This window comes from Ostrinia nubilalis, chromosome 9 (assembly GCF_963855985.1).
Source record: "Ostrinia nubilalis chromosome 9, ilOstNubi1.1, whole genome shotgun sequence".
Classification (NCBI taxonomy): Eukaryota; Metazoa; Arthropoda; class Insecta; order Lepidoptera; family Crambidae; genus Ostrinia; species Ostrinia nubilalis.
Genome location: NC_087096.1, coordinates 3,452,451 through 3,474,690, shown reverse-complemented (window position 1 = coordinate 3,474,690; position 22,240 = coordinate 3,452,451). Strand labels below are relative to the sequence as shown.

The 22,240-nt window shown below is 46.3% G+C and overlaps 1 protein-coding gene across 1 annotated transcript; it reads left to right on the top strand.

Annotated features, from left to right (window-relative positions):
• Positions 1-478: 478 nt before the first annotated feature.
• LOC135074412 (protein shuttle craft) lies at positions 479-21,204 on the top strand. The gene is made up of 17 exons (XM_063968696.1): positions 479-620; positions 715-1,873; positions 2,151-2,327; positions 2,809-3,028; positions 4,124-4,287; positions 7,385-7,589; positions 9,533-9,657; positions 10,053-10,180; positions 11,058-11,211; positions 13,018-13,214; positions 14,393-14,517; positions 14,858-15,043; positions 16,824-16,913; positions 17,244-17,442; positions 18,346-18,498; positions 19,244-19,368; positions 20,070-21,204. The coding sequence occupies exons 2-17, from the start codon at positions 841-843 to the stop codon at positions 20,191-20,193; spliced, it is 3,405 nt and encodes a 1,134-aa protein (XP_063824766.1). The 5' UTR covers positions 479-620; positions 715-840; the 3' UTR covers positions 20,194-21,204.
• Positions 21,205-22,240: the final 1,036 nt, after the last annotated feature.

Genomic DNA, 22,240 nt, shown 5'->3' with positions numbered 1-22,240 from the left:
GACGAGCCTCTATGCCAGGGTTTTTATGTTCCCGGTCAGGCTATAAAGAAGAAGAAGAAGATTGATCTTTTTAGTGCATTTCAGTGTCTATTTGCGCGTCTACTTTGCGACTTGCGAGGCCACAAGTTAATAAATAGATACATAATAGAGCAGAAGTTTTTAAAAGAATGATCCTGTAGTAAAAATATGTTTAGACAGAAACACGCCTTGACAACACGAGATACTTTATAGTGTCGTCGATTGTCTTAACTAAAGACTTAATTTACAAATCGATGAGGAAAGGTTAAAAACCATTAAATTTACGTAAAATAACTATAAATTTTATTCAATAATGTTTGACATTGATAAGTTGATTCAATTTTTAGTTTTATTTAGTTTTAGTTTTTTTTTTAACTCAATGGTAGTTTTTATGGTACATTGGCATGTAAAAGTACCTAAAACACTGTCAACGTCGACTTCTTCCCGTCCCACCTCTCCTTCCCCTTCAAACTGATTCCGAATCATCTTGACACATCGTTATTTCTTACAATTTTATAATTTGTTAAATTATTTTAGTTTATTTTTTGTTCATTTCTACTTATTTATAAACTGATAGGCTAAAGAAAAAGACCGAGCTAGCGGTAAGTGGTCCACATTTTCCCTAAAATTCTAAATCACATGTCGCTACTGTTCCTATCAACATAATGATAACGAAACTCCTATTTCTGGTTACAGAGCTTAAGGTCTTCAGCTCTAAGGCCTCAGGCCTCGGCCTGTGGTCGCCGCAACTCATCAACACCTGAAACAGCGGAATTATCCCGAATTTTTCACACCAAGCATTACACCACATTTGCAACTAAAATGTCACAGTGGAACAATTCTTACGTGTACAACAACCAATACCAAGGTGAAAATACCTGGAACGGAGATCTGAATACTCAATATGCAAATCAAGGTTACTATCCCAATCCTAATCAACAATATGACTCCGCCAACCAACAGTATGTGAGCTTCAATGAGTTTATAAATCAAATGCAAAGCAATGGGGCGCCTCAACCTAGTGCTAATAACTACAATAATTCACAGTATCAGAATTATGGTCAATATGATTATCAAAATATGCCATCTACCTCCCAAAATTCACAAGTAGACAGTTATTATGCAGGTAACTCTTCAAATAGCCAGAATGGTGCAGAATCATACAATCAAAGTCAGTATGAGCAACAGCCACAAGAACAAGCTTCCTACTCAAATGAGTTAATACTCAAATCAAACTTAACTCCAACTGCTTCTGAATTTGTGCCAAAAAGTACTAAAGCAAAGCCTTCAAGAAGTGTTCAAAATGTCCCTGAAACGACCAACTCTAATAGTAGTAATAATGGTGCTACTGAGTATAAAAAGAGTCATGGAAGCTCTTCTGACACCAACTGGAGAGAGAGACCACAGTCATCTCAACAGAATGGTGAAACTAAACATAACAGTCGCTATCAAGACAACTATAGACATCAGGAGAATAGCAACAGAAACCGGGATCGCGACCGTGACAGGAACCGTTACCAAGACTCAAATAGTCACAACTATGAGTCAAACAATAGACCTGATAGGAATCAATCAAAGTCCAATGGTAAATCTAAAAAACAAGATGCTGATGGTCTTACTTTTTATAATAGTTCTATAAATAAGAGAGGGCAGGACCATCGTAATGGAAAAGGGGAAGGTTCCGGCAGGAACCGGAACTGGGCAGGAAGTCAGAGACTCCGAGCTGAAAGAAATTACACAGAGGATGAGCAGTATGCAAACAGTTATTTGCAATACAAAGAGGAGAAAGCAGAGAGGTTGGCAAAACAAGAAAATCCCAGTCCTAAATTCAGAAACAAACAAACTGCAGAGACAGGTAAGTTATTTTATTATTTATTTCCTTTAGATATACATAGAAACAGATCTGTAAATGTAATAAATTAGATTTTAGTGATTTTCTAGCAAGAGATTTCATACCTAACAGAAAAGGAAAAAAGTCAAAGGATCCTTTATTTACTAAAAGAGCCACATAATTACATGAATAATAGTTTTTAAGACTTACATCTGGAAACTTAACTTACAAATTGTCCAAAAGAGAACACTAACAAAGCACCATCTATTTAACTAAACATTATTTTTTTTTTTATCTGCAGCACACACAGAAATGACCCAGCGGGAGAGACTGAGTGAGCAGCTGGACAAGGGCACTCTGGAGTGCCTGGTGTGCTGCGAGCGCGTCAAGCAGATCGACCCCGTGTGGTCCTGCGGCAATTGCTACCACGTACTCCATCTGCGGTGCATCCGAAAGTGGGCCATGAGCAGTGTTGTTGGTATGACAGTTTAACTTTTTTTTAGTCTTTATTGTATTCTGGACATTTTTACAGATAAATATACAATTTGGTACACCGAATATAATTATTTATATCATTAGTCAGTTCATCAGTTTAACCAGTTTGTGATTTGGACTAATAGCCAATTTTTCATATCATCAGATACCTAACATTTGTTGGTTGAATAATTTTAACATGTTATCAATTTTTGTATACAAAACTTTTCCAGTGAAAAGTTTTTCCTGTCGGTAAAATTAGTCATATTAAGGAGGAAAAAGCTTATAAACTTACCTAATAAAGTAAATGTTACACAAGGTTAATGTCATAGTACATTTTTGCATATTTTTCCTTTTAATATGTTTTTCCTTTAATCAGAGAATATACATAAATTACTGCACAAAACTGACAAAAGAAATACAAATTCGAAACAGCACCATTTACTCACAATAAACATAAACATTCGAATACATCACTATTTTAGAGGGGAAATGGCGTTGCCCCGCCTGCCAGAACACAAGCGAAGAGATCCCCACCGAATACCGCTGCATGTGTGGCGCGACTCGCGCTCCTGAGTACCAGCGCGGTGGCAGCGGCGCTCACACTTGTGGCAAGTCCTGCAAGCGGCCTAGAGCCTGCCCGCATCCGTGTACCTTGCTGTGTCATCCCGGGCCGTGTCCGCCCTGTCAAGCCACTGTCAGCAAGTAAGTACATAGTACACACCAACATGTAGTTAGTTAGTTAGTTTAGTGGCTATATCAGTGGTCTAAAGTACCAACGCGGCGGTAGCGGCGCTCACACTTGTGGCAAGGCCTGCAAGCGGCCTAGAGCCTGCCCGCATCCGTGTACCTTGCTGTGTCATCCCGGGCCTTGTCCGCCCTGTCAAGCCACTGTCAGCAAGTAAGTACATAGTACACACCAACATGTAGTTAGTTAGTTAGTTTAGTGGCTATATCAGTGGTCTAAAGTACCAACGCGGCGGTAGCGGCGCTCACACTTGTGGCAAGGCCTGCAAGCGGCCTAGAGCCTGCCCGCATCCGTGTACCTTGCTGTGTCATCCCGGGCCTTGCCCGCCCTGTCAGGTCACTGTCAGCAAGTAAGTACATAGTACACACCAACATGTAGTTAGTTAGTTTAGTGGCTATATCAGTGGTCTAAAAAGTACCAACGCGGTGGTAGCGGCGCTCACACTTGTGGCAAGGCCTGCAAGCGGCCTAGAGCCTGCCCGCATCCGTGTACCTTGCTGTGTCATCCCGGGCCTTGCCCGCCCTGTCAGGCCACTGTCAGCAAGTAAGTACATAGTACACACCAACATGTAATTAGTTAGTTTAGTGGCTATATCAGTGGTCTAAAGTACCAGCGCGGTGGCAGCGGCGCTCACACTTGCGGGAAGTCCTGCAAGCGGCCTAGAGCCTGCCCGCATCCGTGTACCTTGCTGTGTCATCCCGGGCCGTGTCCGCCCTGTCAGGCTACCGTCAGCAAGTGAGTACAGTACTTATTACAATCAGTGTCGAATAGTTGATAACACAACCTTATTCCAGTTGTAATAAAGACGTGTTACGATCTTTTTGGCTGCTTTAGGTGTCACGAACATTTCGACGCTGACTGTATCAACGTGAAGTTCGATGTATTCATTCGCCAGCCAAACTGACTCCTTTTGTTTGTAGACATCAAACATACATGACGCATTTGATATTACCCACCCAACTTAAACAAAAATTAAAAATTGTGACGTCACCTCGCATCGTCATTGTGTTCATCGCTAAAATTTTTACCTAATTTAAAATTACTACCAACAGAAAATGCGGCTGCGGCGCCGAAACACGCTCCGTTCTATGCAGCAGCAAACTCCCGCAAGTGTGCGGGCGAACTTGCCACAAGACGCTGACCTGCGGCGCGCACGCCTGTCAAGCGCCGTGCCACGAGGGCGCATGCCAGGACTGCGAAGAGACTGTCACGCAAGGTAATAAGGCTGGTTTTTGAATGACAGCTTTTTGGAAAGTAATAGTGTGTGTGGACATTGCATGAGAAATTGTTAGCGTTAGGCTCACAATAGAGTGGCAGGCTTCCTGAAGTAATGCAAGTATGCGGGCGCACGTATCACAAGACGCTGAACTGCGGCGTGCACGCGAAAACCGTCACGCAAGGTAATAAGGCTGGTTTTAGAATAACAAGCTTTTTGAAAAACAGTAATGTATGTGGACTGTGCAGAAGAAATTTAGCGCGTTTACACGCTATGCTGGAGCGGCAGCGGCACTCGCCGTCGCTGTGAAAGGCCTCATACTAATCAAAACAAAACTAGTACAAATTCAAATTCAAAAACGTTTATTGCAGGTCACATTACAATTTATATGTTGTTGCAAAATAGAGGTATACTACATGTGACGCCCTGCAAGGGCACAGCAAAACATCAATTTTATCGCTGGCGCTATAGCAGTGTGTAAACGTGTGTTTACACATTGGAATAAGAATTCATATTAAGGCCGGGTAGCAGAGAAAATGGCGAAAATGAGGTTTTCATTTTTAATTTTTGAGGTACTAAACAGTAAAATTAAAGGCTAAGATTTTTATTGGGCATAGTTGAGGATATTTTCTAGGGCTATTAACGGATGGAAACACGATTTGATGAAGTTGACTCGATAGAATAAATTCCCAAAGTTACCTCTATTCGTTTTCTATTTATGGTTTTATTTTTAAAATAAGCGATTTGAGATTCTAAATCTTTTACTAAACTAAAGTTCAGAAATAACTTGAGGGCTTTTAACGGATGAAATTTTTATATTGCGTCTTATTTAGTTACTATGTTAAAAAATGTGGAAAAAATCGTCCATGACGGCTTGGACAATCTCAATCAGTCGCGCGGTGGCGCTTACGGAGGACGGACGCGTGTCAGTTTTTTGGCCGTGACAGTTCGCGATTTGTCAATATTTTTGACAATAATGACTTTGATGAGTCACAGTATAATAATATCAGTGTTACTGGAGAAAGCTTAAATTTTTGATAATTTTAAGAATTATCAATTTTGTCTACCTATTGAAATTTGAATCGTTCGCATCCTTTTAAACGAAGACTCTACTCATGATACATAGTACATTCCTCAAATATGAGACAAAACCAATGAGTTAAAATTACATTTTAATAGTACCTACATACAATCGTCTTACACTCTTTAGAAGAGCACACTGACACAAATAAATAATAAAAAATAATGTCTAAGGTCTGTAGCTAAAGGTCTAAGCTGTAAGATAGAAGAATCTTCTAGCCAAGAAGATGGCAGATGCAGCAGATGTCAACAGATTTAAAACTGGAGTTCATGTGTATCCTTGTAGTTTTGAGTCTCTATAGCAGTGGTTCTTAACTTTTAAGTCATGAGGGACCATTTTACCAAATTTCTGTCTTGTCAGGGACCACCTCATAATCGGTCAAAACCAGTTTGACTGCAAAAATCAGTTAAAAGTGGTTTTGACCAAGGTGTGCAAGTGCACATCGTGGACCACTTGGAATGCCTCCAGGGACCACCAGTGGTCCGCGGACCACCGGTTAAGAACCACTGTTCTAGAGCGTCCCTTCCTCCACCATGCGTAAAAGTTTTCCAAAAATACTGTCTGAGGTCTGTAATAAAAGTCTAAACTGCAAGATAGAAGAATCTTTTAGCCAAAAACTTACTGTGGTTATAAAGGTGTACCAAGGGTACATGCTACACCTTTTTATTCTATTGTAAGAGTACTGGTTTACTCACAAATCCGTTTTATCTGATTTTCTGAAATCTTTTAATTACACTTGTGTTTATCATTCAAATCAATGACTAATGTTTGAACTAATTTGGACATAATATCAAGGTCTATCATTGGTATTTTTTTCAAACTTCTGCGTTGAGCCATTTACGAGATCTGGGACATCACAAAATATTACCCCAGCAAAATTCTAAATAACTTGAGAACCGGAACACGAACAAATTTTGCTATTCGTGGAAAAATTACTACGCAACAAGAGCTATCTATCCATGTGTTTGGTTCCGGGATAGAACGACTTTAAAAAAAAATTTGCCAGGGTAATATTTGAAACGTTACCCCAGCAAAATCGGTGTTTTCCTAATAACTTTAGAACTATAATTTGAACGAATTTTGCTATTAGTGGACAAATTTCTGCTCACGATGGACTAATTATCTGCTATACTCTCGACTCTCTAAAGCACAACATTTATAAAAATTTTGCTGCGGTAATGCACTCCAGGTAACCGTGTGTGATGCTCATTGATCATAGTGATTTTCGATACAGAGCCCCGTACATACGTTATACATAAATTATGGAAAGAAAACACCCAGAACAATACAAACAAATATGTATGCAATTTTAGTATGATATTTTTATTTATTAATAAACAAAAAGACTGAACAAAATTGATGCGTGTACTGATTAATGTAATTAACTACATGCAAAGCTTTGTGAATTGCAACAACTATAATTTATTATCCAAGCTCTAAATAATCGCTACTACGAGTAACTGATCATAAAATGTTTTTCCAATCGCTCAAGCTCCCGAGGATCTACCGATAAGTCGGGTGACGTAATCTTGAAATTCTTTTAGCCGGCGCGGAACTTCCGGAAGGTCGGGTGACGCCACGTCTCTTTGAACCGTGTTTACTTTGGCAGTTATATTCTATATTTAATCGATTCTAAAATATATTCCCAAAAATGTTGAAAGTTGTTTTAATTTGTATCACTTGGATATGATTTGTATTAGAAAGTGCTATGAGTGTGACGCTTGAACGGAAGGAAGTCAACCTAACCTAACCAACTGCGTATTTCTAAACTGCGTATTTCTATACTGTGTAGCCGCGAGAGCTCTTTGGCGCGCTGTCTTCGGCGAAGTATTGCGCGCGCAGATTTTGACAGCGCGAAATACCTACTTTAGCAGAAATACCAAGCCTTAAACTAATGATACAGCAAAAAAATTGGTGGTATATTGGTATTAAAAATATCTTGGTAAAATCGATATCCTTGAGTACTTTAAAGTACTTTAAAGTAAAAATCTATCACTTATCTATTTTTCTTTTTAGTGTGCTACTGCCCCGCCGCGAAAAGCCGCTCGGTCCCGTGCACTCGCGAGACGGGCAGCCAGCAGCAGTGGTCGTGCGGCTCGGCGTGCGCGCGCGTGCTGGCGTGCGGCCGCCACGTGTGCACGCTGGCGTGCCACGCGCCGCCCTGCGCGCCCTGCCGCCTGCTGCCGCGCCTGGTGCTCACGTGTCCCTGCGGGAAGAACAAGTAAGACTTTTTAAATAGGTTATTAGTAATTAAAGTCCGGTCGCCTAGTACATATAATTCGTCCAATGACCCCAAGCTACCCATCCTTATCGCTCGCGCGTAATTATCTTACTGTCGTGACGGGCGGCCGCAGTGAGTGTGCGAGCGCGACAGCAATATAATTACGTCACGTTAGCCCCTCGTACTAAGCTAAATATGCTTGTGTCACGAGTGAGCTCACCACAATGTCAATAGTCAAGCGGCGGCGGGGACCGAACCAGCGATCCCCAGATGACGAGTCGGCCAGTCGTTTCAATCTCAATTTTTTTTATAAATATGAGGGACCTCCTCGCTGGTCTTCACGTGTCCCTGTGGAAAGAAGTAAGTAGCCATAAATTGAGTCTTATTTAGATTGAAATCTTACTCCCCAAACTGACTGCGTGGGAAATGTAGGCGAAATCCTCCATTTGCCTCTGGTAATATGTCGCGTGCCCCGCGGCCAAGAGCCGCTCGGTGCCGTGCACTCGCGAGACGGGCAGCCAGCAGCAGTGGTCGTGCGGCTCGGCGTGCGCGCGCGTGCTGGCGTGCGGCCGCCACGTGTGCACGCTGGCGTGCCACGCGCCGCCCTGCGCGCCCTGCCGCCTGCTGCCGCGCCTGGTGCTCACGTGTCCGTGCGGGAAGAACAAGTAAGATTTTTAAATAGGTTATTAGTAATTAAAGTCCGGTCGCCTAGTACATATAATTCGTCCAATGACCAGCATCGAAAGTATCTTCCATTTTCCTTTGATAAATGTGAAGGACCTCGTCGCTGGTCGTCACGTGTCACTGCGGGAAGAAGAAGTAAGTAAGTAAACTGACTGGTCAGCGTTTTAAATGTAGGCGAAATCCTCTATTTAGATAGAATTTTGTCCAATGACCCCAAGCTACCCATCCTTATCGCTCGCGCGTAATTATATTGCTGTCGCGACTGTGCGACGGGCGGCCGCAGTGAGTGTGCGAGCGCGACGCAATATAATTACGTCCCGTTAGCCCCTCGTACTAAGCTAAATATGCTTGTGTCACGAGTGAGCTCACCACAATAGCCAAGCGGCGGCGAGGACCGAACCCGCGTTCCCCGGATCACGCATCGGCCAGTCATTCTCAAAGTTGAGACGCGACCAGTCTAGCCAGCGTCGAAAGTATAGAGCAAATCCTCTATTTTCCTTTTATAATTGTGACGGACCTCCTCGCTAGTCGTCACGTGTCCCTGTGGGAAGAAGTATGTAGCCATAAATTGAGTCTAATTTTGGATTGATCTCTTACTCCCCAAACTGACTGGTCAGAGTGGGAAATGTAGGCCAAATCCTTCATTTGCCTCTGGTAATTGTCGCGTGCCACGCGCCCTGCCGCCTGCTGCCGCGCCTGGTGCTCACGTGTCCTTGAGGGAAGAAGAAGTAAGTTTGGAAAGGACGTGTCACTCCGTAGTCTAATGCCCGTTTTCACCATCAATCCCTAATTTTTAAGTGACCCCTATACCAATAAAATTCATATTATGTGTTACCATAGGGGTCACTTAAAACTTAGGGATTAATGGTGAAAACGGGCATACGTCTGCGGGCACGAAACTGACGACGGCCGAGCGATGACGGGGTGATACGATGTCGGAGCGGCTGCTATGAGGCGTAGTATTGCGATCGCCCCACTCTGCCGTCGCCAGTTTCATGCCCGCAGACTAAGAACGTTTAGCCGACATTCATCCCGGTAGGCGTATGGTTGTAAGTTGCAGCCGGCTTGTGGTAATCGTTTCGTTATTTGGATAGAGAATACGATGATAACTTAAGTAAAAAACTTATGCATTACATACCTGTGCCTGTCAATATTGTCCCATTTGTGTCAGATTCAATTTCGAGACCGCCTTACACTTTTTTATTTGTTTACCTAACGAAGCATAATAATAATACTTCCCTCTCTTTCCATCTGTACAGGTTAGACAAAGACTCGCGCAAGTCGTGCACGGACCCTATCCCGCTGTGCGGTGGCATCTGTGCCAAGCCGCTGCCTTGTGGACCAGCTGGAGATAAGCACTTCTGCAAGCTGGACTGCCATGAAGGTAAGCTTATAAAGCGCATGTTTGTTGCAAAGTCGCTCTTATTACAACGGTGTTAAGGTGCTACATGTTGAGATTATTCTAGTACTTATTACGATGTTATTAGTTCAAAATACAGGTTAATATACATAACTTATTATTCCAAGGCGTTCTTATAACGTGACCAGCCGGGCTAGGATGCGCATCGCGATACAATCTTATCGATAATTTTAGACGACAAATGTATGGTCTTATCGCGTAAAATCAATAAAATAGCGTGATAAGCTTTTATCGCGGCGTGCATCCTAGGCCTAGAGGTGGAACTTGATATCAGAAACCTCTATTATCATACATGCCATTACGTTCTATTCACACTTCTTTTAGAAACAGCCTGTTCAAAGCTTTATTATTTCCCCCAGGCGAATGTCCCGTGTGTCCCGACAAGACATTAGTCCAATGTCGCTGCGGGCACTCCAGCCGCGAGGTGCCTTGCGCGGAGCTATCGCAGATGATCAACAACGTGCTGTGCCAGAAGAAGTGTAATAAGGTTCGTGAGTAATTTGCAACTTTAACCCATCTGCGGAAGGCTTAATATTGTGTACCCAAATGACGTCCACTGCTGGACAAAGGCCTCCCCTAAAAATTTCCATAACGACCGGTCCTGCGCTGCCCGCGTCCAGGCTCTTCCCGCCTTAATATTGTGTGTTGTCAGAATTCAATACTATAGCAACAGGAATGTTGTCGAGTCATGAGTATCCCGGCCGAAGCCTTTGAGTTCCGCGACACCACCGGCGACGGTCCCTACGCGCCTCCCTTGCGGAAAGCCGAATGACCCCCAGGAATAGCTTCCAACGCCAAACTATTCACTTTGAAAGGTGGTAAGGGCTTCCTCGCAACCCCGGCCTATTGGTCGCTATCTAGGGCAAGAGAAGGACGCTCATACGACCGCCTTCTCCTCCTTCTTCGCCTGTGTAACTCTGGGGCGAGAGAATTATCCTCCCGCTCGCGCTCCGAAGGCTCCTTCTGTAAGAAGACTGTGTATTGATGGTGAAAACGGGCATTAATCGCAGAAAGACCGCCTCCTTTCACTTCCCAACATAGCGTTGAACCAGAGTAAATACAAATGAGTAGGTCATCTTCATAGAAACGCACCGAGTGCGGTTTGTATGTGAGCGCGCCAATACGTATGCGGCGCGCACGCACACACTGACAAAATTTAGCGTGGATTAGCGGGGTGTTGCGCCAAGGTTCTATGACCGCAGTTTAGGACACAGCGCTGTTCTTCCCAGCCTGTTGATGCCGCCAGCGCGTGCACACCGTATTTAAAAAAACGAATAAAACTAATTTATTTTTCTAATAGGCTTTTAAAAAGCACTTTTACACGTTCCAGTTCCTTTGCATTAAAGTCCAAGTTCCCCCAACAGAAGCTGTCGTGCGGCCGGCACCGCTGCCGCACCGTGTGTTGCGCGGCGTCGTCGCACCGCTGCGCCGTGGTGTGCGCGCGCACGCTGTCGTGCCAGCTGCACCGCTGCGAGGAGTTCTGCCACACCGGACACTGTGCGCCGTGCCCGCGCGTCAGTGAGTACCGCAGAAGTGTTTTGTCAAGAAAAATTATATGTAAACTGCATGTTGTGTCCTTACCGTGAATGCCTTAGTTTTAGTTTTAATTTAATTTAACAAGTAAAGCGCTTTCAATTGATACCAAACACGGCATATTTATCTTAACTTTATTTTTTTACTCATTCGAGGGCGCCACATTCGATTTTGTGAAACTCCATATAGCCTATAACCAGCGGACAATTAAGACGCTTCTAATGATATGTCATTTGTCGAATTCTGATAAGTAGTTTAGAAGTTACGAGGGAACAGATGAACATACATACATACATAGCCTGTCAAAATCATAACCCTCCTTTTGCTTTGCCGTAGTCGGGTAAAAATAATCACGTGACTGTCGCGGTTGCCGCGTCAAAAAACTAAACATTACGCGCTAAGCTCACGCGTTAGTGGAGGGCCTTCGATTTGTTTCGATTTAAAAAGTAAAAAACAAATGACCATCGCCCTTGCCGCCTCATGACGCGCGCGCACGCTGTCGTGCCAGCTGCACCGCTGCGAGGAGTTCTGCCACACCGGACACTGTGCGCCGTGCCCGCGCGTCAGTGAGTGCCTTTGAAGTGTTTTGTCATTAAAAATGTGAAAAATTCTATGTAAACTGCATGTTTTGTCATGACTGTGAATGCCTTAGATTTAGTTTTAATTTAAAAATTACAAAATAATCACGTGACTGTCGCGGTTGCCGCGTCAAAAAACTAAACATTACGCGCAAAGCTCACGCGTTAGTGGAGTGCCTTTGATTTGTTTATGTTAAAAAGTAAAAAAAAAAATTACCATCGCCCTTGTCGCGTATTACGCGCGCACACGCTGTCGTGCTGCACTGCTGCGAGGAGTTCTGTCACACCGGACACTGTGCGCCGTGTCCGCGCGTCAGTGAGTACAGTTCCAAAATACTGAACTGTCCTATCCATGACATTGACAGTGGGACGCCACCGTCAATACCGGATCGCTGCTTCCGATTTTTGCCATGTTGGAAACCATAAAGTTGAACGATGGTAGCGCCCCCCTGTCATTGAGTTTGGTGGGACAGTTCAGCGTGGGTCATCTATAACTCTGAAGTGTTATGTCATTTAAAATGTGAAAAATTCTACGTAAACTGCATGTTGTCCTTACCGTGAATGCCTTAGCTTTAGTTTTAATTAAAAAATTATAAAATAATCACGTGACTGTCGCGGTTGCCGCGTCAAAACACTAAACATTACGCGCTAAGCTCACGCGTCAGTGGAGCCTTTGATTTGTTTCGATTTAAAAAGTAAAAAAAAACAAATGACTTTGTTGGTGTACCTAATAAATAAATAAAATAAAATAAAATGACCATCGCCCTTGCCGCCTCATGACGCGCGCGCACGCTGTCGTGCCAGCTGCACCGCTGCGAGGAGTTCTGCCACACCGGGCACTGTGCGCCGTGCCCGCGCGTCAGTGAGTGCCTTTGAAGTGTTTTGTCAAGAAAAATTCTATGTAAACTGCATGTTGTGTCCTTACCGTGAATGCCTTAGCTTTAGTTTTAATTTAATTTAAAAATAATCGCGGTTGCCGCGTCAAAACACTAAACATTACGCGTTAAACTCACGCGTCAGTGGAGTGCCTTTGATTTGTTTATGTTAAAAAGTAAAAAAAAAAAAAACAAATGACGGCCCGCGTCGCTGTAGCAACAACGTATGGTCGTTTACTGCACGCCTGATTTGCGTGTCAATTAACGCCTTTGCTTATTAAAAAGTAAAAAAGCCATGTGACCGGTCGCCTTTCCTAAACTACTGATCAAACTCTCAGGTTTCGAGGAGCTCCGTTGCACCTGCGGCGCGCAAGTCTTACTCCCACCAGTACGCTGTGGCGCGCGGCCACCAGCCTGCGACGCGCCGTGCCGCCGCCGCCGCGCCTGCCTGCACCCGCCGCACCACTCGTGCCACACCGGCGACTGCCCGCCCTGCGTCGTGCTCACCACCAAGCGCTGCCACGGCCAGCACGAGGTGACTGGTCGTCAGTACACCAGGTCACTAGGCTTCGAGGAGCTCCTGCGACGCGCCGTGCCGCCGCCGCCGCGCCTGCCTGCACCCGCCGCACCACTCGTGCCACACCGGCGACTGCCCGCCCTGCGTCGTGCTCACCACCAAGCGCTGCCACGGCCAGCACGAGGTGACTGGTCGTCAGTACACCAGGTCACTAGGCTTCGAGGAGCTCCTGCGACGCGCCGTGCCGCCGCCGCCGCGCCTGCCTGCACCCGCCGCACCACTCGTGCCACACCGGCGACTGCCCGCCCTGCGTCGTGCTCACCACCAAGCGCTGCCACGGCCAGCACGAGGTGACTGGTCGTCAGTACACCAGGTCACTAGGCTTCGAGGAGCTCCTGCGACGCGCCGTGCCGCCGCCGCCGCGCCTGTCTGCACCCGCCGCACCACTCGTGCCACACCGGCGACTGCCCGCCCTGCGTCGTGCTCACCACCAAGCGCTGCCACGGCCAGCACGAGGTGACTGGTCGTCAGTACACCAGGTCACTAGGCTTCGAGGAGCTCCTGCGACGCGCCGTGCCGCCGCCGCCGCGCCTGTCTGCACCCGCCGCACCACTCGTGCCACACCGGCGACTGCCCGCCCTGCGTCGTGCTCACCACCAAGCGCTGCCACGGCCAGCACGAGGTGACTCGTCGTCAGTACACTAGGTCACTAGGCTTCGAGGAGCTTCGTTTGTACACGAAGCGCGCAAGATTGACTGCCCTGCGTCCAACCAAGCCCTACCACGAGTAACACGAGGTAACATTCATCACTGGGTCCTCATCAGGAAATTAGGTTTCGAGGAGCTCCTATACATGCGGTGCGTGAAAATTACCAGGTAACGCCCCACAGCCTACCATTAGCTCTACGGAGACGTTAAACCACGCCCTTAAAACGCCCCGCCCCTTTTTATCTAAATAAAATGTTATCTTTTTAAAGTGCCGATTGTTATCAATTTGCGCTCTCTAGTTGACGGAAACTAGTAAGCGCCGAAACTGTAGTCTTTCTACTTTCTGTACGCTTACACTGTGGCACTCACAAGGTGGCGCCACTGTAAAGTTCTATCCACTAGGGGCGCCAACTAGTACGCGTTAATGTACCCTGCGCAAGTGTAACTGCCTCATTGACTGTTGTTAAAATGTAAAATATATTTCGACAGGAGCGAAAAACGATACCATGCTCGCAAGACGAATTCTCGTGTGGGCTGCCGTGCGGCAAGCCGCTACCTTGCGGGAAGCACACCTGCATCAAGACCTGCCACAAGGGAGAATGCGACACTAGCAAGTGAGTATAACATGCTTACCGTGTAAATTCTTTTGGTGATGAAAAAAGCAACCACTAGGAATTAATTCGAGAATTTAGAAAATTCTAATAATTTGTCAAAATCTGTTTTAAGCTATAGTAGTTTCAATTCACGAAGGCGAATGAGCTTTACATGTGTGGTGGCTCGCTACTGTTAATTTTTCAAAAGTTTTGATAGACTACACTTCGTTATGTACAGTTGTACACGTACACACATAAGTAAAGCTCACTCGCCTTCGTGAGTTGCAAGAACTATAAGGCTTTACAAGAATGTCTTTAGGATAAATAGATCTCGAGTTTGACTCATATTTATGTCCCCCAGATGCACTCAGCCGTGCAACGAGAAGCGCCCCAGCTGCGGGCACCCGTGCGCCGCGCCCTGCCACTCGGGCACCGGCGCGCCCTGCCCCAGCGCCGCGCCCTGCCGCCGCCCCGTGCGCGCCACCTGCGCCTGCGGCCGCCGCTCCGCCGACCGCGCCTGCGCCGACAACGCGCGCGACTACAACAAGTGAGCGGCTCCCCTGCCACTAGGTGACGTCACCCCTGCCACTCGGCACCGGCGCGCCCTGCCCCAGCGCCGCGCCCTGCCGCCGCCCCGTGCGCGCCACCTGCGCCTGCGGCCGCCGCTCCGCCGACCGCGCCTGCGCCGACAACGCGCGCGACTACAACAAGTGAGCGGCTCCCCTGCCACTAGGTGACGTCACCCCTGCCACTCGGCACCGGCGCGCCCTGCCCCAGCGCCGCGCCCTGCCGCCGCCCCGTGCGCGCCACCTGCGCCTGCGGCCGCCGCTCCGCCGACCGCGCCTGCGCCGACAACGCGCGCGACTACAACAAGTGAGCGGCTCCCCTGCCACTAGGTGACGTCACCCCTGCCACTCGGCACCGGCGCGCCCTGCCCCAGCGCCGCGCCCTGCCGCCGCCCCGTGCGCGCCACCTGCGCCTGCGGCCGCCGCTCCGCCGACCGCGCCTGCGCCGACAACGCGCGCGACTACAACAAGTGAGCGGCTCCCCTGCCACTAGGTGACGTCACCCCTGCCACTCGGCACCGGCGCGCCCTGCCCCAGCGCCGCGCCCTGCCGCCGCCCCGTGCGCGCCACCTGCGCCTGCGGCCGCCGCTCCGCCGACCGCGCCTGCGCCGACAACGCGCGCGACTACAACAAGTGAGCGGCTCCCCTGCCACTAGGTGACGTCACCCCTGCCACTCGGCACCGGCGCGCCCTGCCCCAGCGCCGCGCCCTGCCGCCGCCCCGTGCGCGCCACCTGCGCCTGCGGCCGCCGCTCCGCCGACCGCGCCTGCGCCGACAACGCGCGCGACTACAACAAGTGAGCGGCTCCCCTGCCACTAGGTGACGTCACCCCTGCCACTCGGCACCGGCGCGCCCTGCCCCAGCGCCGCGCCCTGCCGCCGCCCCGTGCGCGCCACCTGCGCCTGCGGCCGCCGCTCCGCCGACCGCGCCTGCGCCGACAACGCGCGCGACTACAACAAGTGAGCGGCTCCCCTGCCACTAGGTGACGTCACCCCTGCCACTCGGCACCGGCGCGCCCTGCCCCAGCGCCGCGCCCTGCCGCCGCCCCGTGCGCGCCACCTGCGCCTGCGGCCGCCGCTCCGCCGACCGCGCCTGCGCCGACAACGCGCGCGACTACAACAAGTGAGCGGCTCCCCTGCCACTAGGTGACGTCACCCCTGCCACTCGGCACCGGCGCGCCCTGCCCCAGCGCCGCGCCCTGCCGCCGCCCCGTGCGCGCCACCTGCGCCTGCGGCCGCCGCTCCGCCGACCGCGCCTGCGCCGACAACGCGCGCGACTACAACAAGTGAGCGGCTCCCCTGCCACTAGGTGATGGTGTCTACTGCTACTAGGTGACGGCGCGTACGCCGACAACGCGAGAGACTCAAACAAATGAATGTAGTTTCCTCTGGCACCAGGTGACGGCGCCCCCTAACCTGCGCCGCCTCCCTGCCGCAGTCCCCTATCCTTCGGTGACAATAATTCGTTATGTTGCAACTTGGCAGACTAATGCCCGTTTTCACCATCAATCCCTAATTTTTAAGTGACCCCTGTGGTAACAAATAATATGAAATTTGTTTTTATATGGGTCACTTAAAAATTAGGGATTTATGGTGAAAACGGGTATAAATTAAATAGTAACAGAACCTTATGATAAGGAGCTAAGAAGATAGCTAACACCCTGAATTCGTGGTTGTTTGTGTAAGTGTCGAATCTAAACACATGAAAATGTTTTACTGTTGCGTGGAAGCCTCGTTCTGACGGCTGTGTTTTCTTTGACAGGATGATGAGCGCGCTGGCCGCGACTAAAATGCAAGAAGGCGGTTCCGTCGATTTATCCGACGTACAACGTCCAGGCTCCATGCTCAAAACGTAAGTTACCTGATCACCTATTCCATCTATAAATCATATTTATAGCTATGGTTTGGTCGCCGAGCACGTAGAATTTCGTCCAATGACCCCAAGCTACCCATCCTTATCGCTCGCGCGTAATTATATTGCTGTCGCGACTGTGCGACGGACGCCCGCAGTGAGTGTGCGAGCGCGATAGCAACATAATTACGCGCGAGCGATAAAGATGGGTAGCTTGGGGTAATTGGACAAAATTCTACGCTCGGAGACCGGGCTTTAGCTACTTGGCTACCATTAGCTAGTGTTTCACGAAACTAGATCTACCGCCTATAACAATAGAGTTCCTTCCAGCTTGGATTGCGACGACGAGTGCCGCGTGGAGGCGCGCACGCGGCAGATGGCGCTGGCGCTGCAGATCCGCAACCCCGACGTGTCGGCCAAGCTGGCGCCGCGCTACAGCGACACGCTGCGGGCTACGGCTGCCCGCGAGCCTGCCTTCGCGCAGCAGATACATGACAAGCTTACGGAGCTCGTGCACCTCGCTAAGAAGGTAGATACGAGACAATTGTAGTGTATGACACACCTCTCCTTAGTACCAACTTAATGCAAGGCATATACTTATAAGTTAGCTGTAAGTCATTTTAACGCAGTATTAAACCGATCGTCGACCAATTAACATCTTTGATTCCATCTCCTTGGTCCCCACATTACATGGCGACCCTGCCAGTGCTGCCTTAGGGCAGTGCTGTGCACATAATTATAATGTGAATTTCGTGTAGTTTCAGTGACAATCACCATCAATCCCTAATTTTTAAGTGACTTCTATGAAAACAAAATTCCTGTTGTGTTACCATAGGGGTCACTTAAAAATTCGGGATTGATGGCGAAAACGGGCTTATGTCCTTAGATGAGATTTTTTTGATTGCACAAGTTGGTCGTCTAGGGCAGGGCTTTCCAAACTGTTAGTCGCCTGCACGCTCTGAGGCGTCAGGCATTATTTCGAGGGCGTCTTGAGGCGATCGAAAATAAACGTAGAAAAAGAGGTGAGAGTAGCAATTTCCAAACTTGAGCTCTATTTTTAGAAGTTATTCTCATAAAACAGGCACCTTCTTGCAAGGGAATCACAGTAAAAAAAGATTGGGAAGTCCTGCTCTAGACAAGCGCAACTATTAATGCGTGCTCGCGTAGTGCGCCTGCACTAGCATAGCATTTAACATAGGCATAAATGCAGAATAATATAACACTTAACATTTTATTGGCTACCTTTTCTTTTTTTATTATTTACTATATTTTGACGTTCATAAGTGCCACTTGTGGTCTAAACTGAATAAATACTTTTGATTTTGACTTTTTTTGATTTTTGATTTATTAGCTAATAGTTTTGTAATCCTCATGGTCATAATACTTTGACTCAAACGTATATTATTAACTATACATTAATTTTGTCCACCAGTCGAAGCAGAAGACGCGCGCGCACTCGTTCCCATCAATGAACTGGCAGAAGCGGCAGTTCATCCACGAGCTGTGCGAGCACTTCGGCTGCGAGAGCGTGGCCTACGATGCCGAGCCCAACCGCAACGTCGTCGCCACCGCCGACCGCGAGAAGGTACTTTGTGTAGTTGGAATAAGTGCGATTTTGCAATAAACATGTGTGATGTGCTAATTAGACAATGGCAAATTCTTATGATTTTGTAATAAGAGCTATTTTGCAACAAAAATGTAATGTCCTTCTGCTGTATAACATACACACTTCTGTTACATACTGTATTTTCTACTAAAGCCCGGTCTGTGCGACTGGCACCCGCAGTGAGTGTGCGAGCGCGATAGCAACATAATTACGCGCGAGCGATAAGGATGGGTAGCTTGGGGTCATTGGACAAAATTCTACGTGCTCACAGACCAGACTATCGTCAAGCTGTGCTGAACTGAAATATTATTTTATATTCACTTACTTTTTGATAAATAACAACCAAATCAAAATCAAATAAAATCAAAAACATTTATAACATAAACAACAACTCAATAGCTCACTCGATTCAGTCGATTTGAACTGAATCTTAATGAGGGTTTTAAGGCAATACGTAGACGCGAGGTCCAAATACTGCATGATTGGTGGATTTTGAAATATCTGTCAATGTCATGTCAAAAATAACCAATCTTGCAGCATTGCAATTGGAATCGAATTTTCATTCGGATTTTTTTCAAACTAACGAAACGTGACTTTCACATTTCGTTACTATTATGCCACTTTCATTTGCAAAGCAATCTCTCCTTGCTGAAAATCTAGTATGAAAAGGATCTTAACTGTTAGTGGGGGATGATAACTAATAAAAATAATTCGTTCCGCACAGTCGTGGCTGCCCGCGATGAGCATACTGGAAGTCGTGCAACGTGAGGCCGGCAAGCGCAAGGTGCCCGGGCCCGTGCTGCGCCCGCCCGCCGCCTCCAGCGCCGCCGCCGCCGCCGCCGGCAACAAGTGAGTACTACCACTGGTAGTCTACCAGTAAAATTCGTGCATGCCTGTAAGGGCCCTCGCCCACGGCGACGTTGTCGCGCGTTTCGTAAACGAGCGACAGCATCGCTACTAACGCGCGTTAGCCGCATTTGCAACGCACTACAGAAGTGATGCCTACGCGCTACTAACGCGCGACTGCATCGCTACAAAAAGTCGCCGTGGGCGAAGACCCTAAGATTGGGATTATACCCAATAAAAATCCAAGTGAAGACCATAGGTCGTTGGTTCATATCCGGCTCGAAGGACCAAGAAAAAGAATAAAACTGTCTCTTTTATAAAATAAACGATGCTGGCTAGTTTTATTATTATTTTAACATCCTATAGGCATCCTGATCCGGTCAGTTATAACCGTTAGATTGGTGTGGCTATGGAAAAGTGGAACGATCCTACCGGGAGGCTTATGGCAATGAGGCGGAAACATGCGTTGACGATCGTCTCGTACGCGAGCCGCGTCGTAAAAATTAACAATCCTACCGTGTCGGAAGAAAGATAGGTCTGCAGAGAGAAGATTAATAAATTCATTCATAACACTGACCTTGCGAGAGACTCGCTATTTCTCTAAATGTTTACGGAGTATCCCTTCAGATGGAACTCTTAGAAATGCCCACAGGTAGGTTAACTAACACTAAGTTACTACATTATTGTTGCTATCGTATCTCCAGACCGTCCGGCTGGGCAACGCTGACGTCCACGAACGCGTGGGCCGCGCGTAGTCAGCCCAAGCCGCAGCCGCAGCCGCCGCCGCAGGACAAGCTGGACTACTTCGACTACCCGCCGGACAACTAGGCCGGACAACGCCTGGCAACTATGCTCGGAAGCCGGACACTGTAGCACTGTGTCCTAAATCAGCGACGAGCGCGATTATCTATACTAATATTATAAATGCGGAAGTAACTCTGTCTGTCTTGCTTGCTTTCACGCCTAAACCACTGAACCGAATCTGATGAAATTTAGCATATAGATAGTTTGAAAGGATATAGGACAGTTTTATCCCGGTTTTTGAAACAGGGACGCGCGCGATAAAGTTTTTCTGTGACAGACAAATATCAAAGCTAGTAAAATATACATCTCTTACTTGCGGCCTACGTGCCAATATGCGGCGTATCATCGTGTCCCGTCGCATAGCGTTGCGTTCGGCGCTGACTAAGGACACCGCGAAACACCTGGCGCACACGGTAAGTAGCAAGCAACCACGATACAGGCAATCTAAACCTTAATTCTTTAGAAATTTCCATCGATGTAAACAAACACTTGTGCACACAATTACACTATAATACTCACGTTTTCTTAATATCATACACATTATTTCACAAGGTCATGAAACCAACTTTATTCTCATGATGAAACAAATATGAAATCTAACTTTGAAAACAAAATATTTTAACAAAATATTTGGATGGTGAAAATTTGTGCTTCATGTTAAAATGTCAAATCGATATTTGACATTGAAATTTAGGTCCTATCTCTGGAAAATCTGTAAGTCATAGACAATATTCATAGATAATAATCTGTAAATTTTATCGATTTTATTTCAAGTATTCAATTATTTCAATTACCAATTACTTTGATAATATTAATTTAAAATAAAATATAAACGAGGTTATATTCAACAATGTATTTTTTCTTCATTGAATGCAACAACACACTTTGCGAAGAAGTCTTTGAATTCCTTTATTATACAGACGAGTGTCACATAAAAAAGGCATTTCGACCACTTTTCGACTGGTTTACGATTTTATTGTGCACTTTGTCTAGACCCACAGTATAATTTAAATTATATTTCCTAAACAAATAAAAAAGGGATTAAGAAGATCCTATTTTGACGATCACATTACTGATCACAACATCAATCAGAAGAGGGATTGATCTTAATAATTATACAAACCAAAGAGCATAAAAGAGTTTTAAAAACAATCTTTAATAATCTAATAATCGTCTGTTGCAGTCCGTAAATGACATTTACAGATTATTGCGATTAACGTGAGATTTTGTCGCATCACTAGTAGATCAACTGACATAGACTAAAAATTCGTGAATGTCAGTTGGCCATATTTGTTTACATTTAGGGAAATTTCTAAAGAACTAAGGTATATGTAGCGAAATTGTGAAAGAAAGTGAACAAGAAAGCAAAGCATTGCATAGTCCTGATGTTGATGTACATCAATTTTTAATTCAAATAGAGAAATAACTCATTGAAATACCTAACACGAAATTTATTACACAAGTTAATTTAAAAAATATTTTACTCTAATGATTTCTTGTACGTCAATACTGAATTAAGTGGTATTAAGTAGTCCTTAGCTTTCTTGTGCACACTTTATTAGCTAATAATAATAAATAATTTTATAAACTAAGCCCGCAGCTTGTTCTTAGTCAAAACTTGCTAAAAGATGTGAATCGTATTCCCTCGGCGATAGCAATTAAAAACGTAAATTCTGTGCTGCGCAAAACTATCACATTACATTATTTATATGGTTTTGAATGTTTGTTTATCAATACGAAATGATTGAAAAACGAATCGTTTTGATTTTTTAATTTAGTATTTTTGATTAAATTGCTATAAAAATAGGAAATTAGATAAAAACAAATGAAAATGAAATGTGGCAGTGTTGCGACGAGGTAAAACGCAGTCAGTAGTTTTGTTAAATACCTTCATAATTGGCTTTTATTGTACCTTGAATTGTCTACATCTATGTTTTGGGCCTCTTTTTATGCAATTCTTTACATCAAGCACAAATGAATACATATTACAACTAACCTATCCAACTGCTGACGGATTCAAAATATTATAGCTAATTTATAAATAATGAACTAACTTAAAGGAAAAATGTTG

What these genes read in the sequence shown, in the direction of transcription:
- LOC135074412 (XM_063968696.1), top strand. Translation starts at nt 841, where the DNA reads ATGTCACAGTGGAACAATTCTTACGTGTACAACAACCAATACCAAGGT. An exon ending in CCACCGCCGACCGCGAGAAG is followed by an intron (nt 18,499 to 19,243) that starts GTACTTTGTGTA and finishes CGTTCCGCACAG; the next exon opens with TCGTGGCTGCCCGCGATGAG. An exon ending in GCCGCCGCCGCCGGCAACAA is followed by an intron (nt 19,369 to 20,069) that starts GTGAGTACTACC and finishes TCGTATCTCCAG; the next exon opens with ACCGTCCGGCTGGGCAACGC.